Raw genomic sequence first — 18,839 nt, 5'->3', positions numbered from 1 at the left:
AGGGGCTTTAACACAAGCCCATTATAGTTACATCATTAACTATAATCAAATGTACCAGGAATGGTAGCCAAATAACAACTCTAACGAGTTCACTGTGTACCTCTGCAGGTTTTCTCTATGGTTGGGAAACAACAAAGTTAATGCCAGCAAAATTTAGAGTGATTCCTTTATGCCTATAAATAGTTCAGCAAATGGGACAGAATACAGAGGAACAAGGGTCGAAACTGGGCAACTTCTTCACCTCAATAATTATGTCTACATCTGTTCCTCAATTTTCCCTTATCCCATTAATATTTAAAAACCTTATTTGTCAGGCCAGGTCCCACTTCTCCTGCCTATAATAATGATTATACTAGTTTATTTGCACCTTGTATTGTTCATGAAATATCTTGTTTTGCGTCTTCTAGAATACAACAACTTCAAACCAAAATGTTACTGCAGTAAGGGTATCAGCCAGTAAAAGAACTAATGAATCCCCTTTGGAGACAGCAGAACAAAATTTTAGGCTGCAAATGCTGTTCCCCTATGGTCCCACAGCGACTCTGCCTAATTTATCTCCCAACCCAGGGATTGAGGCCCATGTAACCTCCTGACTGACTAACAATCCTAGGTAGGGCCAACTCTACGTCCCTGGTCAGCAAGAAGGTGAAGGTGAGACCTTCACTTACATGCCAAAGATTTGTCATTGCTGCTCTGTCAGGGGAGGAATGTGGAGTCCTAATTACAGAAAAGAAGTCAGGCTGGCGGGACCAAGGGAAAGCAAACACAAACATCAGATAAGCTATAAGTCTGCCTTTCTTCATGGTCCAGGACACATAGCCCTCCTGCACAAATAACTTACAATCTTCCTTCGCCCAACTATCACCAGACACCTGCAAGTTAGCTCACTGCAACTTTGGTGTTTTATCGGCACTGCACATAACATTCTGCAGCCTAAGAACCATCCTATAAAATCCCCAGCAAGACTTTGTTTCCTGGCAGTCAGCTCCCATTTACCTACTTTCTCTAATAAATCTGCCCTTCTTCACCTACAGCTGTCTTGGGAAATTCTTTTCTCTGCACGCCACTGGCCTAGTGGTCGCTCACCCCCAACAATATTTGACAGTGCAGATCTAAAATATCTCAATCACTGCAGAAAGTTTTGGAGAGTGCAGTTCCAGATAGAATAATAAGCCAGATGCAACATCTGAAATATTATTTTTCTACTCAGTGGAAATTTAGCCTTCAATTCTTGTGTGTGAGAGTATAAGGGCTGTTTCCCCAAATTTTGGAGTGTCCCAGGAGTTGGGTATGTCCATGCTCCATCCTATTCCCACCTCAGAGAATCATGCTGTCTTTCTAGCCTGCACAAATCTAAGACATGAAGATGAATATCTGCAGTCAGGAACTAAATTCTCATGGAATTACTTCTGTGGTGCATTTTGATATAGAATGTGGGGTCACAGGTTGTGGTGAGCAAACCCAGCCCATATCTCTCCAAGCATTCCCTGATTAGTGCCCACAGTATTACAACCGGAAACTAGTTTCTTGCCCCATAGCTCCCCCATAAATACATTAATTTTAAGTTTCTATCTACTTGTTCCCTTGAAAACTAGAGCAAAGGCCTGTAAAACCAAGGTACACCCAATAAAACTGCCATTGACCGTGCAAAGCAAAAATGAAGAAAAATTTCTGACATGATTTCATGAAGCAACGTGGTTTTTTGTTTGCGAAGGGAATGGGGAAAAAGTCTTTTTTTCTACGGATCTGATCCCTATTTGACTAGCTGTCGAGAATTTTCAATACAGCCAACTTTAAAGTCCTGTTTCCCTTGATATTCATATTAGGACTTCACTCACCACACACTGACTCACTCTTGTCCCTTCACCAACCAGTACTTCAAAAGATGTTTTTCATTAAATTCTTCATTACACATGGAACATTTCACTATGGGAGAAAAGAAGAAGCAGGACTCCTGGGAAGTTTAATTACACTAATACTGCTTTATGACTTGATGTTTACAGGCTTAAATTAATACAGGACTAAAATAACTTGTATCTGTGTGACCTGAGGAAATAGACACAGATTTTCAAAGAAAAACCAAGGTAATAAGAAGAATGTTAATTTTGAAAAGTATACATGTAATTCTCATAGGAGCATTTTTTAAAAGCTCCTTACAAAATATGAACTAATGTCCTTAAATTTTCAAGACTTACATGGAGAAAAAACAAAACTTTACTTTAAAAAAAAATATTTTTAAAATACTAACATGTTTCTGGTTTGGGCAAATTCACTATTATAAAATGTCAAGTCCTCCCATGTTAATGAATTAATGTATATTTTCAGCAAAATTTCAATTTATAAAACATAAAATGTTTAAAGAAATTAATGAAGCAGCTGTCAAGATTATCTAAAAGAATACATAAGCCAGAATTGCAAAGATATTTTTAATAAAAAGAGAAGTATCAAGAGGGAATCTTCTTCCAGGTGAGGCTTAAAGGATAATAGTAAATCAAATAAAACAAATAAATAAAAGAGTAGAAGAGGGAATCTTCTCTAACATTTTAAAATATGTATTTATAAAACATTAATTTTTTTTTTTTTTTTTGAGATGGAGCCTCACTCCGTTGCCCAGGCTGGAGTGCAGTGGCAAGACCTTGGCTCACTGCAACCTCTGCCTCCTGGGCTCAAGCAATTCTGCCTCAGCCTCCTGAGTAGCTGGGATTACAGGCACGCACTGCCACACCTGGCTGGTCTCACCATGTTGGCCAGGCTGGTTTCAAACTCCTGATCTCAAGAGATCCACCAGCCTCGGCCTCCCAAAGTGCTGAGATTACAGGCATGAGTGACCGCCACTGGGCCTATAAAACATTAAATTGTTAAAGTCGGGTACTAACATGAAAGTAAGCACATCAATGGAACAAAGTAGAATATCCAGCAATAAATATATATAGTATAAAAAGCAGAAACACATTCCATATGTAATAAAAGTGGCTTTTTAAGTAAATTGAAAAAGAGTGAATCATTTGGTACAACTCACTAAACATCTGGAAAATAAGTTAAATTCCTACTTCACCCCATGTGGTAGGCCAAGTAATGAATTCCCCCAAAGATATCCAGATCCTTATCCCCAGAAACTATGAATATATTACATTACATGGTAAAAGGAACTTTACTGATGTAATTATGATTACAGACCATAAGCTAGGGATACTATCCCTGGATTATCAGTGTGAGCCCAATCTAATGACAAGAACTCTTTGACTGTGGCTCTGTGGCCAGAGTCAGACAGGCTCATGGAAAGACAAGGGCAAGGGAGATGCAGCAGATTGTTGTTGTTGTTGTTGTTGTTGTTTTGAGACAGAGTTTCACTCTTGTTGCCCAGGCTGGAGTGCAATGGCACAATCTCAGCTCACTACAACCTCAGCCTCCCAAGTAGCTGGGATTACAGGCATGCGCCACCATGCCCAGCTAACTTTTTTTTGTATTTAGTAAAGACAGGGTTTCACCATGGTCAGGCTGGTCTCAAACTCCTGACCTCAGGTGATCCACCTGCCTCGGCCTCCCAAAGTGCTGGGATTATAGGCATGAACCACTTTGCCCAGCTGAGATGCAGCAGATTTGAAGCATGAAAAGGAGTGGGCCCATCACTGCAGGCCTTGAAGGCAGAGGGGGGAAGAGTGATGAGGAATGTGGGTCACCTTAAGGAACAGAGGCTCCCAGCTGACAGTAAGAAAATGGGGACCTGAGTCTTACAGCTACCAGGAACTGGATCCTGCCAACAACATGAGTGAGTCTGGAAGCAGGGGGTCTTCGCAGACTTTCCCGGTAGGAACTCAGCCAGCCAACATCTTGGTTTTGGCCATGTGAAACCAGCCAAGCTAGCCCACACTTCTAACCTATGGACTGTGAGATAATAAATTCATGTTGTTTTAAGCCACTAAGTTTGTGGTCATTCATTATGGCAGCAGTAGGAAACTAATACACATCATATACCAAAATTAGTTCCAAATGAATAAAAAAAGTCAGTGTGAAAATGATACCACAGCAATAAATGGAACAAATTACTGATAAAAACAGCAACATGAAGAATCTCAAAAAGTTTATATTGAGCAAAAGAAGCCAGACAAAAGAACATAAACTGTGTGATTCCAATTAGATGACATTCTATAACAGGCGAATCTAAGAAATCAGAACAGTGATTGCCAAAAAAAGAGAGGAGGGACTGACTGGAAAGGGTTATCAGTGAACTTTCTGGAAGAATGGAAATGTGTGTTTTGACATTGTGGTGGTGGCCACACAGGTGTATATGTTTGTTAAAACTCATTGAACAGTAACTTAAAATCTGTACCATTTATTACATGCAAATATCTCATTTTTTAAAAAGCACTGAGAAAAAGAAAAGCACTAAGAGAAAATATAGGTACAGATTTTAGATAATGTTCAACCACTCTAGGAAGACATTCGGCAATACCTAACAAAGTGACACATACACATGGCCTCTGATGCAGCAACTGACTCTACTGGGAATGGATCTTACAGACTGACTGCATACATTGGAAATGGCAAATGTGTAAGATTATTCACTATCATGTTGCTTGTAATAATAAAAGACTGGGACCAACCTTAATATCCATCAACAGGGGACTGATTCAATATATTAAAGTGCAGCACCCCCCCCCAAAAAACAAAATATTAATCAAGTGTTAAAAAAAAAAAAGAATGAAGACGGTTCTGTATATTGATCTAGGATAACCTCCAAAATATATTTGAAAAAGCAAATGCAGAACAGTGTGTATATTACATTCCCTTTTGTACAGAAAGGAAGAGAGAGGCTGAATAAGAATATATATTAATACTTGCAACAAAGTGCAGTGGCTCATGCCTGTAATCCCAGCACTCTGGAGAACGAAGGCGGGTAGATCACTTGAGCCCAGGAGTTCCAGACCAGCCTGGGCAACACAGTGAGACCTCATCTCTACAAAAAATGCAAAAATTAGCTGGGCATGGTGGCACACACCTATAGTCCCAACTACTCGAGAGGCTGAGGCAGAAGGATCACTTGAGCCCAGGTCAAGGCTGCAGTTAGCCATGATCACGTCACTGCACTACAGGCTGGACAACACAGCAAGACCCTGTCACAAAAAGAAAGAAAGAATATATATTTGCATTTGCTTATATATGCATAAAGAAATTCTGGGCCAGGTGTGGTGGCTCACACTTGTAATCCCAGCACTCTGGGAGGCCAAGGTGGGAGGATCATTTAAGCCTAGAAGTTTGAGGTTACAGTGAGCTATGATCGCACCACTGCACTGCAGCCTAGGTGACGGAGCCAGAAAATCTGTCTCTTAAAAAAAAAATCTGGAAGGATCCACTAGAAATAAAATTATTTACCCTTATTGGGAGGGTGGGGCAGAGAACACAGGAGAGAGACTTTTCTTCATAACCTTTTTATATGTTGTTAGATTCTTGAATTACATAAATTCAAAAGAGCTTTAGTGCAGTTTTATGTAATCTTCACATTTGAGGTCATTCTAATGATACCAAAAGCAGAAATCATAAAGAAAGTAACAGACATGAATCCATGAAAATTACAAACTCCTATATATCAAAAGGCACTGAAAATACTTTAAATCAACATGGTTATGGGTAGAGATTCACTCACATACTGCCATAGCAGGATAAAACAGTACAGCATCTGTCTATAGAAATGTTAAATGCACAGCTGAGTGCAGTGGCTCACACCTGTAATCCCAGCACTTTGGGAGGCAGAGATGGGTGGATCACTTGAGATCAGGAGTTCGAGACCAGCCTGGCCAATGTGGTGAAACCCCATCTCTACTAAAAATGCAAAACTAGCCAGGTGTGGTGCCTGTAATCCCAGCTACTCGGGAGTCTAAGGCAGGAGAATCGCTTGAACCTGGGAGGTGGAGGTTGCAGTGAGCCGAGATCGCACCACTGCACTCCAGCCTGGGCAACAGAGCGAAACTCCATCTCAAACAAACAAACACACACACACAAAAACTATGAGTTAGAGCTATCAGACTGTCAAAATATGCGATTAAAATGAATAAAGCAAACTGGAGAGTAATTTGGAGAGCAACTTAGCGAGTTGAAAAGCTTAAGGATGTATGTGTGTACCTACATTTCATCTATAGAGAGATTTCTGACTTAACAAACTAATAAGAGCAGTGATCTTTGGGGAGCAGATCTGGGAATGGGAAGAATGCTACTGAACTATGAGAGAGTACATTTTTCTGTTGTTTTACATCATCTAATTTGTGGTAATTTGTTACTGCAGCCCTAAGAAACTAATACACCACCACTCTGAATATATTCACAGAATCATATAAATAGAAAACATTCAATAAAGTGTGGGATATGATGAGGTTTCTCTTCAAATAGCCTGATCAATCCTTTATTCTTTAATTCATAGTACCCCCCAAACCCCTTTTTCTCTTTTTTTCTTCCTTTCTGTCTTTGTTACATGCCCAGACACGCCACAGTACCAGGCGTTATCAGTACTAGCTCACATTCCTTTCCTTATTTGGAAAGAAGACTAGCTCTCTAGCTCATTGAAGACACCCCTTCCCCTTTCCCCTCTCTCCCTTACGTGCCCACCTTATCTTAAAAAAGTTCAAATGTTTAGCCAACCGGGATTAGTTTAGAATTTACGGCCCGAACCCGGCCAATGGGGAAAGGGTACAGGCGCACTTGCATCAGGAATAAAGGCTCTCGTGCCCCTTTGTTCAGGTGTGCTGTCATGGCGACTGGCCAAGGAGGCACCCCTCTGCACAAAGTAAAATTGCTTTGCTAAGAATCCTCTGTTTGAGTGTTCAATCTCCTTAGGATTTTGAATGTTATTCCCAAAAAAAGTGAGACGGTTGGACTACAATTTCTAGAGCAAGGAACCCAAAGCTCAGAGATTAGGGGGCCTTGAGCCAGGCCACACAGCAATGAGCACCAGAGGTGAAACCCAGGCTTATCTCCTAGCGTCCACCCCAGCACCCTGGTCCATGCTACCTGTCACCTGCCATTTCTGGGTGGGCAGGAAAGACAGGCCTAGATCCCAGGGCTTGCCTCTGGTTCATGGTGTTTCAGGTTACTGGCATATGGGCCATGGTGATCCCTGCATGTTATTTGAGTGTAATCCCTGCAACATTTACAGAACCTTTGCTTTGTTTACCCAGTAAGGAGAAAATATTTGGTAAAAACATAGCCCTAGTATTTGTCTGTTTTTCAAAGGGGTTCCCTGAAATTACTAATCAATTAAGCAGCTACAGCTGAGAAAGTCTGTGGAACTCAAGACCTTGCCCCACTTCCCAAGCTAAGATAGGCTGTGAGGATGAGGGGTGGGACAGGTCAGCACTGTGATGTCTGGAAATGACCCCAACTCTTTCCACTGTGATTGTTCCTTTAGGAAACAGGGCACTTGCTCAGGGGCCCTAAGAAACCCTTTTCAGCTGGAGGGCAATGTCACCATGGTGGGCATGCTCTAGATGGCTGCTCAGCTCACTGCAAAGGCCTTCCAGGGGACAGCCAAGGTACACAGAGGCAGGCCAGGCCCTTGTGTGTGCTCCATGGGCCAGACCTGCCAGGACAAGGCCCTTTCCTGAGAGTTTCTTAACTAGAACTTTGGGAAGAGTCCCCTTGTGTTGGAAACTGAGATAGGAGGCTCCAGAGGGTTGCAGCTTTACTTCCTACCCTGAGAAGAAGCCAACTTCTGGGGTAAAAGAATATAATGCCTGTACCCAGAGAAAAGAAAGGCAGAAAGCGGGGCTCCTACAGCCCCCAAATTCCACATTCCATTGCCCTGAGGCCCAGCTGCTGCCTACCCCTTCCTTGGTTACTAAGCACCCTTCAAGAACTTTCCTCCTTCTGTCTAAATCGTTTGAGTTGTTTTTCCTCTCATTCATTAAAAAGGAGGGAAGCAAGGAAAAGTGACCTGCCTGTTTCATCCTTCTCTACAGCTGCACATTAGACAAGGGTCTATAATACCAGGGGTGTCCTACCCTCACCCCACCCTGGGTATCTCTGGCCACAGTATTCCTTCCTGCAGTACCTGACAAGGCCTCAGGTGAAACATTCATTCCAGGTGGCCACAAGTTCACGCCCCAGATGAATCCTATGTGCCATTCCCAGTTTACATGACAACAAAGACTTGGGCCAAAAATCAACTTGTGCATTTAAGCACAAGCATCCAGAATGTCCTAACTAGAAAACAACAAGCCAAAGACACACAGTCAGCTGTTCTTGAGCTCATTCCCAGCTTGCCTCCCTTAGGAGGCATGCAGGCCCCAGAATAGCTATCCCTGAGTTGGGTTCACACACACCTTCCAGAGGTATCTTCCTTGCCAGGCTGGAAATTGGCCTTTTCATTGCTCTCCCTGGCCCACCCTCACCCAGCTCCAGCGTGGCCTCTTCACCACAATCTGTAAGACAGTCCCCAAGACCATCAGATCATGTGCTATGTGTCCAGGTTAAAAAAGACCCCAAGATCACCCAGGCCCCCAACCCCATCTGCCTCCCAGCACAATTTCTATGAACATCAGCTCTTCCCCAAGGGACTTGCAGATTCTCTGGGCCCTTCTCCCTCCCTCCACTTTAACCCCCTCCAAACCTCATGGTCTCCCTGCATGCCCACCCTGTGGCCTGTGAGGGGCCTCAGTCACTGCTGCTGCTCTTAACGCACCTCTATAAGGTTCTGTGTGTAGCTTTTATACCACTTAATCCCCTGAATTATGATTTACTCGTTCTTTTGCCATATACTTCCCACCCTGCCTCTATGTTTGGGGCACTGTGCTGGTCTCAACAGCTCTGTGCCAGACACTAATTTGTTTTACTGCTTTCCCTAGAAGCCTGAATTCTTTTTTTTTTTTTTTTTTTTTTTGAGATGGAGTTTTGCTCTCGTTGCCCAGGCTGGAATGCAATGGCGCAATCTCAACTCACTGCAACCTCTGTCTCCCGGGTTCAAGTGATTCTCCTGTCTCAGCCTCCTGAGTAGCTGGGATTACAGGCACATGTCACCGCACTCGGCTAATTTTTGTATTTTTAGTAGAGACGTGGTTTCATATTGGTCAGGCTGGTCTTGAACTCCTGACCTGAGGTGATCCGCCCATCTCGGCTTCCCAAAGGGCTGGAATTACAGGTGTGAGCCACCGCACGTGGCCGAAGCCTGAATTCTTAACGCAAAAACTAAGTCTTAGTAAGTCTTACTATTTCTGCAACCCAAGGGCTCAGCATTTGTTACATGAATAAATGATTCTCTGGCCACTTCTTACTTATCAGAGGCAGATGATTAAGCTGGAGGACTAGAAAAGGAATAAAAGTTTGGGGATTTAATTCAAACTAGATTATTTCACTGGTGGTATTGGATTTCTGGCCATTTCCTGTAAAGCCAGGTGGTTTTGCTACTTGGGGAAAACAAAGGAAAAAGATGTATACAAATTAATAAGCACCTATTGAGAATCTAATGGTCAGCAAACGAGGTAACATATCCCCGTGAGCAATTCTAGTCCTGGAGATTTGAAAAATGCTAAAAGCTAAGAACAATCCTGGAGGATCAGTAGTTCCTAGCTTTTTGGAACTGGAGAACAGTAAAATTTGCACACACAAAAAAAGAAAAGGGATAGGGTGGTGGCCCACGCCTGTAATCCCAGCACTTCAGGAGGCCAAAGTGGAAGGATGGCTTGAGGCCAGGAATTCAATACCAGCCTGGGCAACATAGCGAGATCACATCTCTACAAAAAAATTAAAAGTTAGCCAGGCATGGTGGTGTATGCCTGTAGTCCCAGCTACTCAAGAGGCTGAGGTGAGAGGATCATTTGAGACGGAAGAGGTCAAGGCTGCAGTGAGCTGTGATCGCACCACTGCACTCCAGCCTGGGTGACAGAGTGAGACCTTCTGTCTCAAAAAAAGAAAAAAAAAAAAAGGAAATTGAAGGGAATCTAAGATAGGGTTGCCAACACTTAATTTTGCCAAAAAAGAACTTTTTTAAAAAGTACCAACTACTGCCCCAATAATTTCACAAAAGGAGGAACATTTTAACTCAAAAAAAAAAAGGATGAAGCGTGTAAACTCAGACTAAAAACAGCCATTGTCGAGGAAGGATGAACAGAGAGCCTCGCCCCACATTTTAGTCATGGACAGTGTGCAGATGAGATGGGCCTTGAAAGACAGATGATGGTTCCAACTCCCTAAAACCAAGCCAGGAAAATGCTCAAGAAATACTGCTAAAGGGCAGACAGGCCGGCATGATGGCTCACGCCTGTAATCCCAGCACTTTGGGAGACTGAGGCAGGTGGATCACCTGAGGTCAGAAGTTCGAGACCGGCCTGGCCAACATGATGAAATCCTGTCTCTACTAAAAATACAAAAATTAGCCAGGCATGGTGGCACATGTCTGTAATTGCAGCTACTCTGGAGGCTGAGGCAGAATTGCTTGAGCCTGGGAGGCGGAGGTTGCAGTGAGCCGAGATCATGCCACTGCACTCCAGCCTGGGTGACAGAGCTAGGTTCCGTCTCAAAAAATATATAAATAAATAAATGGCAAAGACAGATCAATTTCAACTTCTGGGTCTGAAGTGGAGTCTCAGTCATTCAACCTCCAAAGAGGAGACCCTAAGGCATCCCTCCGTTTGTGTAGCTAGTGGTAGACACATGATTTCTCCTCAGTGTGCCACAGGCTATTGTTTTTCCAGATCATTATTTGGATGAATAGTTTAAGGCAGCTGCATGATAACAAGTAAAATGTATTCAGCACTTACTATGTGCCCAGCCCTGTCCTAAACCCATCTCAAGCATCTTCTCACTGAATGTCTTTAAGAATGCCAAGAGTTACAAATATCCCAATTTCACAGATCAGGAAATAGATTTACACAAAATGAAGGGACTTCTCCAAGCAAGGAACAAACTTAAGTCTGATATAAAAATCTGTGTTAACAAGCCATAGGACAGAAGAGGTGTACAAAGAGTAAAGGTTATTGGGAAAATCAGAAAAGGGGCCTTTAAAATTAAAATCAAATTTCTGCAAAAGCCAGCCCAAAGAATAACCAATAAGTTAGCATTCCACACTGTCTCAAGACAAATGATTTAGTTAAGCATCAGGCAACCACAGATTACTCATAAATCTTGACTTAGGTATCTGTGCTAGGCCCAGGCTGCCCAATAACTGCCATTTTTCCTTCATGGCCCCCATAGTTTATGCAGAGTGTCCCAGGAGCTATGAAGTTGGGAGCAGCCCCGAAAAGGGAGTACACCAGGCACTCCAGTGACAGCCATTAAACAAAGATGTTTTCTAATCAAAGGAGAACTTGGGCTTTGATAATAACAGCCCAGGCATCTCCCCACCCAGAACCTTTTCCAAGCCTCTATGTAGCATTTAAATGCTAACTAATGCCCTTCATTCCACCTCCCAATCCCAAGACCACAGCAATTTGCTTCCTCCTCAATCTGAGGGGCAAGTCAAACCCAGCAGAGAGGTGAAAACACCGTTCACTGCTGCATGGGGAGGGTCTGGAGGTGTCCAGGAACTCCCCATAGACAAAACAATCTCCCATGGACAAGGACATCTGAAGGGTGGCCCCTTAACAGCACTGGGAGGATCGGAGTTCTAGCCTCTGGTTTTTGTTTGTTTGTTTTGTTTTTTTGAGAGGGAGTCTCTCTCTGTCACCCAAGCTGGAGTGCAGTAGCCTGGTCTCGGCTCACTGCAACCTCCGCCTCCTGGGTTCAAGCGATTCTCCAGCCTCAGCCTCCTGAGTAGCTGGGATTACAGGTGCCCACCACCACGCCCAGCTAATTTTTGTATTTTTAGTAGAGACAGGGTTTCACCATGTTGGCCAGGCTGGTCTCAAACTCCTGACCTCGTGATCCACCCACCTCAGCCTCCTAAAGTGCTGGGATTACAGGCGTGAGCCACCAGCCCCAGCCATTCTAGCCTCTGTTCTAACACTAGTTCATAGTTTCCTGATACATACATAGAGACTTGAAGTTTACCTTGAAAAAACTGTGGACTTTGGCCAGGCCGAAAGATGTATTTATCCACACTCCCAGCCTCCAGAATCAAAACTTCTAAATAAAACACAGAGCTGGCCGGGTGTGATAGCTCACACCTGTAATCCCAGCACTTTAGGAGGCCGAGGTGGGCGGATTGCCTGAGCTCAGGAGTTCGAGACCAGCCTGGGAAACATGGTGAAACCTGATCTCTACCAAAATACAAAAAAATTAGCAGAGGGTGGTGGTGCGTGCCTATAGTCCCAGCTACTCAGGAGGCTGAGGCAGGAGAATCACTTGCGCCCAGGAGGCAGAGGCTGCAGTGAGCCTAGATCATGCCACCATACTCCAGCCTGGGCAACAGAGCGAGACTCCGTCTCAAAAAAAAAAAATACAAAAATTAGTCGGGTGTTGTGATACATGCTGGTAATCGCAGCTACTTGAGAGTCTGAGGCAGGAGAATCGCTGGAACCCAAGAGGTGGAGGATGCAGTGAGCTGAGATCGCACCACTGTACTCCAGCGTGGGCAACAGAGCGAAACCACGTCTCAAAAATTAATGAATAAATAAATAACACAGAGCTGTGTGTATACACAGGCACACAAACACATTTTCCATGGCCTCTACCCTCATGTAGAATAAAGCCCAAATAGTTCAGATTCCCATTCTAACATACACACACACACACACACACACCCCTCTACTTACCTTTCCAGTATTCTCTAACACCCTGTGCCCACCATGTTTTAGCCGCATGACCACAAATTCATGTGGCTCCCTCCCATTCACGTGACTTTGCACAGCAGTGTTAACAGGGCTGGGACTAGTCCCAAAAGGAAGATATAAGGATATGAGTGTTTTCCTCATAGAAGAGAAAATCCAGAAATCTGGGATCAAGTCCCACTGTTCTTTCTTCCAGGCCTGGTGTCAGGTGGTAAATTCACTTAATTTCTAGGCCTCAGTTTCCTTACTGGAAAACAAAGACAGTATCACATACATGACTGGACTCCTTGTTTCCTCACACAGTCAACAAATATTGATTGGTGCCTACTGTGTACCAGGTACTCTGCTAGATGCTTGAGCTATGTGAAACAGCAACAATAACAAAAAACACTGCTGCCCCTTCATGAAGCTCACATTCCAGTACAGGTACATCTGTAAAATGGTACTTGCCCAAAATATTTATGTGGGAATTAAATACAATAATATATGAAACACAATTAACACAGAGCCTGGCACAGGGTAAACTATTATTATGATGTTGATGTTTAGGGTCCAAGCCCTTTTGTTCACTTTTTTTTTTCTTTTGAGACGGAGTCATGCTCTGTAGCCCAGGCTTGAGTGCAGTGGTGCAATCTCAGCTCACTGCAACCTCCACCTCCCGGGTTCAAGTGATTCTCCTGCCTCAGTCTCCTGAGTAGCTAGGACTACAGGTGTGCACCACCATGCCTGGCTAATTTTTTTATTTTTTAATGGAGACAGGGTTTCACCATGTTGGCCAGGCTGGTCTCGAACTACAGACCTCAGGTGATCTACCCGCCTCAGCCTCCCAAACTGCTGGGATTACAGGCATGACCCACCGCGCCTGGCCTACCATTATTCTTAGTAAGAAGCTGCTCCTTGGCTGGGCGCAGTGGCTCAAGCCTGTAATCCCAGCACTTTGGGAGGCCGAGGCGGGTGGATCACGAGGTCAGGAGATCGAGACCATCCTGGCTAACACGGTGAAACCCTGTCTCTACTAAAAAAAGTACAAAAAAATTAGCCAGGCGTGGTGGCAGGAGCCTGTAGTCCTAGCTACTCGGGAGGCTGAGGCAGGAGAATGGCGTGAACCCAGGAAGCAGAGCTGGCAGTGAGCCGAGATCGTGCCACTGCACTCCAGCCTGGGCGACAGACCGAGACTCTGCTTCAAAAAAAAAAAAAGAAGCTGCTCCTTTAACCTGGAATGTCCCTCTCTCCCACCTGGCAACCCTAATCTGCCTGCTAGAAGTGCTCTCCACCTGTTTAGGTACAGCTCAAAACTGACCTCCCATACTTCTGGGAAGGATTCAGGGGCTGGCAAGTCTCTTAGAGTGCTTATCTGCACCTCCACTAATCCTTTCCCACAGGTCTACATGACATTAACTCTGTTCTATCACAATTAGCAGAGCCTATGTCTTATATATTTACATCCTCCATACCCAATACGGACCCTTGGATATGTCTGAGGAGCAGAACTGACTTGAAAAACAAAAAGCAAGAAGGGGTGAGAAAAGGCAAGAAGAAAGACCATATTAGAGAAACAGTCTGGGGGCCAGATTATAGATGGCCTTAGTACCTGGCCAATGAGTTCAGGCCAATGAGTCCCTAGAAGTCATCAATGATTGAGCCTCCAGGTAGAGTGGACCTTCATGGGCAGAAGATGAGCTAGTCTAAGGGTGAGCAAAAATGATTGCCCTGGTGGCCACAGCTGAACATGAAGAATGAGCCCATCCAAGGTCAAGGCTGCTGTCTGAGCATTCTTGCCCCAATGAATGAAGATCACCCAATATAGTGCTATAATTCTCTATATTTTATGTGTTGTGCACTACTGGCCTGGTTTCCTCCAAAATCCATCACTGATTTTTAGGACTGGGAATACTGCCCTCTTTCCAAGTGCTAGGAGGACCCAGTGCTTAAAAAATAAAAACATCCCAATCAAAATGTTGCTGGAACTTCAAAGACAGATACAGCTAAACCCAGAGTTGGCTTGGCTCCAAAAGACACACAGGGAGTCCCACCAGCCCACCAGGCTCACAGGAGCTCAGACAAGTATACTATGGTGAGCACAGGGTAGGCACTGACACTGAGGCTCAACATCTAAGCAAAAGATGGAATTGATTCAGGTAAACGGAGTCCAGGGTATCTTAGGCAAAGGTCATTCACATTTCCAGATTTTCAACAAAAACAAACAAGGCAATACTTATGCAATTTTAGACCAAGAAAAATGTCTGCTCTGGCAGAATGAACCTTGCTAACCTAAGGAGTGACCAAAGGAGTAATCACTCTTGGCTGGGCACTGTGACATTTTTGTGTTCCAAAGATGCCTGTTTATCTGGCTCAATACTTTCTTTTTTAAAGCGTAAACTTAACCATTCTCCACATCGCTGTAACCGGCCCAACTATCAGTCTTTGCTGTAACTGTTACAGTGTCATCTTTGCTGCCCCAAGTCTTTCTTTCCTGTAAAGATTTCTTACAAGGGTGCTTTTGGCCTTGGGAACCTCAGGCGGCACTCCAAGGAAATTTGTTTTAAAAGCAATGAGCCTGCGGTCACTCTGAGGGCAAGGCACTGACATGTCAGCCCCACCTCCCCATCTGGAAAGGCAGTGGAGGGTTCATTCCTCAAGGTCAAGAAAACCAACACCACATACTTGATAATGGCCAGAGAGGCCCACACCTCAACCTCCACTTCAGTTCTTAAAATCCTCCTCTTCAGATCACTTTACCTTCCCCAAACAGGAGGTCTGCAGGCTCTACTTGGCTGCTAAAATAATCTTCATCCCCACAAGCAAAGATAAAATAATGAGGGCATATACTATAGAAATGGGTCTCTGGTAGTAACTTCAGGAAAACAGAAGCAACCAACAAATAGAAGTTTAATATTTCCACAAGGCCAGTCTCTATTTGGTTCCTGAGAGCCATGGACTGGGAAGTCAAGAGATAAGTTGTCTAATCCCAGATCTAACACTAACTTGTTGGTAATGACTAACAAGTTATGGCCTTTCTGGGCCTTAATTTCTTCATCTATAAAATGATCATGGTCCAGCTCTTGATTGCAGCTGTGAAATTCTGAGACAAGACCCAAAAAATCGTTTTAGAAAACTATGAATCCAAGTTTGCAGTAGGGTTGCAGCATCTTCCTTTCTTCTTCCTCAAAAAAAAAAAAAAAAAAGAACAGGAGCTAATATGCCCCTACCTCCCTAGCATTTACACCAGGCCCCACTGGGATCCATGCAGGAGGCCAGCTCTCTGTGGACACATAGCCAGAACCAAAGTAACCAGAAGCATCTGCGGTCTGTCTTTGTAGATGGTACTGGCTTGAACCACACAGCCATGTCCTACAGTATTCTAATCACTCAAGTATGAATTTCAGTCTACTTCATCTCTCCTACAGCAAGTCCTCACTTCCAAAGTCAATTCCCCAGTGAAATGCTGAGTCTCCTCATACTCTGGGAGAGTGGTGGAAACAGAACCTGCAGTTGCCCCATAAAGCTAGTCAGTCGGTCATAAAGTGAAGTTAACAATTTACGACCCGCTTTTAAAAAAAAAAAAAACAAACAAACAAACAAAAAAAAACATAGAATGGGCCGGCGTGGTGGCTCTGGCATGTAATCCCAGCACTCTGGGAGGCGGAAGCGGGTGGATCACTTGAGATCAGGAGTCTGAAACCAGCATGGCCAACATGGCGAAACACCGTCTCCACTAAAAATACAAAAATTAGTCAGGCGTGGTGGCGCCCCACCCCCGGCCCCCGTAATCCCAGCTATTTCGGAGGCTGCGGCAGGAGAATCGCTTGAACCCAGGAGGCGGAGGCTGCAGTGAGCCGAGATCGCCTCACTGCACTCCAGCCTGGGTGACAGAGCAAGAATCCCTCTGGTGAGGGGTGGGGGGAGGGAATAGAATGGAAAATATCATTGTAGTTCACCCTGTAGAAAGAATAACTATACCATGAAGCTCTTGCTGCAATTTTACATGTGTATGTGTGTGTGTATATATATATGTATATATAATATTACACACATATTATGTATATATACATTATATACATATAGGTGGGTGGGTGTGGGTCTTGATCGAAAAAAGACTTAGAAACCCATACATAGGCCAGTGGCAGTGGGATGCGACTCTGGGAGTGAATGCCACACACACCTATCCCACCTCTACACACCCCCCACCCTCCGCAGAGGATGCAAAAGCCAACAAAGAGCATATGAACTCAAGCACCTATCCTGCGATCCTACAAAACAGACCTGCCTGGAAAACAGTTGAAACAAACTCCTGACCACCGCCCCCGCCCTCCAACACACACACGGTAGTACTTTTTTTTTTCTATAAAGGACCAAACAGGATGCCATCCGGATAACAGCCTTATATCAAAAAGGATCCTGGAACCCAAAACGCTCAGCACGAGGGAGCAGGAGAGCATACCTACACTGGGAACACAAGGCTTTAATCCCAGCTATTCCTTCCCGCATAAGGACTAATTGAGCCAGCAGCAACTGGACTGGAGCAGATCGGGGGACTAGAGACCTCACAGCCCTATTCTCTTTCTGTTTCTTAAATTTTTTTTTCTTTAATTTTCCAAATTGCACACTTCCATAAAAATTTTCCTAGGAAGCACCAAAGCTTTCAACTGCCCAGAAACACCCCGATCTGGGAGAAAAGGTGGCTCGCGCTGCACGCCAAAGATGGGCTCTATCTCAGCCGGGTTCCAAGTGCACAGGGCTCCCCGCGGGACGGAGACAGGGAGTTGGGAGGAAACACAACGCCCCTCCCAGGCAACAGACTCCGAGCTCCGGTTCGGAAACGCTCCGAGGCAGAAGCAACGGCTTCTAAGGGCTCCGCTTCCCGGCCTTGGGTCCCTACTACTATCTTGCCCCTAGACTCGATGAGCCCAGGCTGATGGACCGTGCAGTCCAGTTTGAGCCAGCCCAGCAGCCCTCAATCGGGCGGGCAGGGAAGAAGGCCTCCTACTGCCGGGAAGAGGCCAGCGCGCTCCAAGTTCCCCGCAAATTTCGCCCTTCCCGCCTGGTACGGTTCCCTTGCACCGCTGTGCTCCGCTCCCGGGCGCCTGCCCGCCAAGAGTGCTTGCCCCGGGGGCGCGTTCGCTGGTCAGGAACGTGTCGGCAGCCCCCGGGAACCCCCGAGGATGCGGAGGTGGGCCCGAGAGCTGGGGCTTCGATGCCGGGGTGGGAGCTAGGCAGGCCGCGCGCCGCCGCAGTCCTGTCGCAGCGCGTGCCCTGGTCCCTCCGGACCGGAAAGGCCGGAGCCGTCCCCCGCGACCGACCCTGCGCGACTGGCTCGGGTCTGCACCTAGATGGCTGTGGGCCCCACAGGGATGGCCCGGCGGGCCCGTTCGGTCGCTACCTCAGGGTCGCCAGTCCCCGGGCGCGGCCGCCTCCCGCCAGGAAGGGTGGCGGGCCCGGAAGGCCAGAGATGCCCCCGTGCTTCCCGCGCCGCTACGCACCTAGCTGCCCGCGGGTCCCACATGGCTGCGGCCGGAGGGTCCGCACCAGGACCGCCGCCGCCTCGGGAAGCGCTTCCCTGTGGGCAGGGCGCGGCGGGCAGTGCGGAAGCCCGAAAGCTACCGGAGCCCGGGGCAGGGGCGGCGCAATGCAGAGGCGGCGCTCGGGGGCCCCCAGCTCCCTGCCGCTCGGCTACCCAGCCGCGATCAGAGGGGGCGGGGGGCGCAGGAACCCCGGCGTCCGGGCGGTGTGCAGCCGCAGACCTATTCCAAGTTTCCACGTAGTTGCGAGGAGCCCAAAAACTGTCACGTGCACGTCGCTGCTAAGTGGGAGGGGGTGTTTGTCATCGCGTTCAAAAGGGGCGTTTTGGTGTCTCCCATCATGCAAGCGAGTGCTCCAATGGTATGGCTCTCGGCCGCCTTTGAAAAGCGAGTGCTTCGAACACTTTACCAGGAGGGACTAGGCACACAACCACCTCCGACACTCCTCGGGCATGCGAGAATTCGGTTTTCCTTAGTGGGGCCCATCAATGTTGACCAGGAGGTAAAGAAAGTGATCGGCCAACGGCCTCAGCGTGGCTTTTCTCCTTCCCTCGTTCCTCCCTCCAACAAAGGACGTACGGAGAACAAGCCCCCTAGCTCCTACAGAGGAGGAGCTCAGGAGTCGGGC

General features: G+C 45.9%; 1 protein-coding gene across 7 annotated transcripts in view; it reads right to left on the bottom strand.

Annotated features, from left to right (window-relative positions):
• Nucleotides 1-18,483, bottom strand: part of TRANK1 (tetratricopeptide repeat and ankyrin repeat containing 1) — a 117,070-nt gene extending 98,587 nt beyond the window's left edge. For 4 of the 7 annotated variants that reach the window (XM_054552365.2, XM_054552362.2, XM_054552364.2 and 1 more), the window contains exon 1: nt 18,173-18,452. Coding sequence is in view for 4 of the 7 variants with exons in the window: in XM_054552360.2 (XP_054408335.2) it covers nt 18,173-18,195 (23 nt within the window). In the remaining 3 variants the exon portion in view is untranslated. Of the gene's footprint in view, nt 1-18,172 lie in introns of all 7 variants that reach the window. The other 3 variants (XM_054552361.2, XM_024244964.3, XM_054552366.2) reach the window with 2 other exon arrangements.
• Nucleotides 18,484-18,839: the final 356 nt, after the last annotated feature.

This window comes from Pongo abelii, chromosome 2 (assembly GCF_028885655.2).
Source record: "Pongo abelii isolate AG06213 chromosome 2, NHGRI_mPonAbe1-v2.0_pri, whole genome shotgun sequence".
Taxonomy (NCBI): Eukaryota; Metazoa; Chordata; class Mammalia; order Primates; family Hominidae; genus Pongo; species Pongo abelii.
Note: the sequence above shows the minus strand (reverse complement) of the source record. Positions and strands in the feature narration are given on the sequence as shown.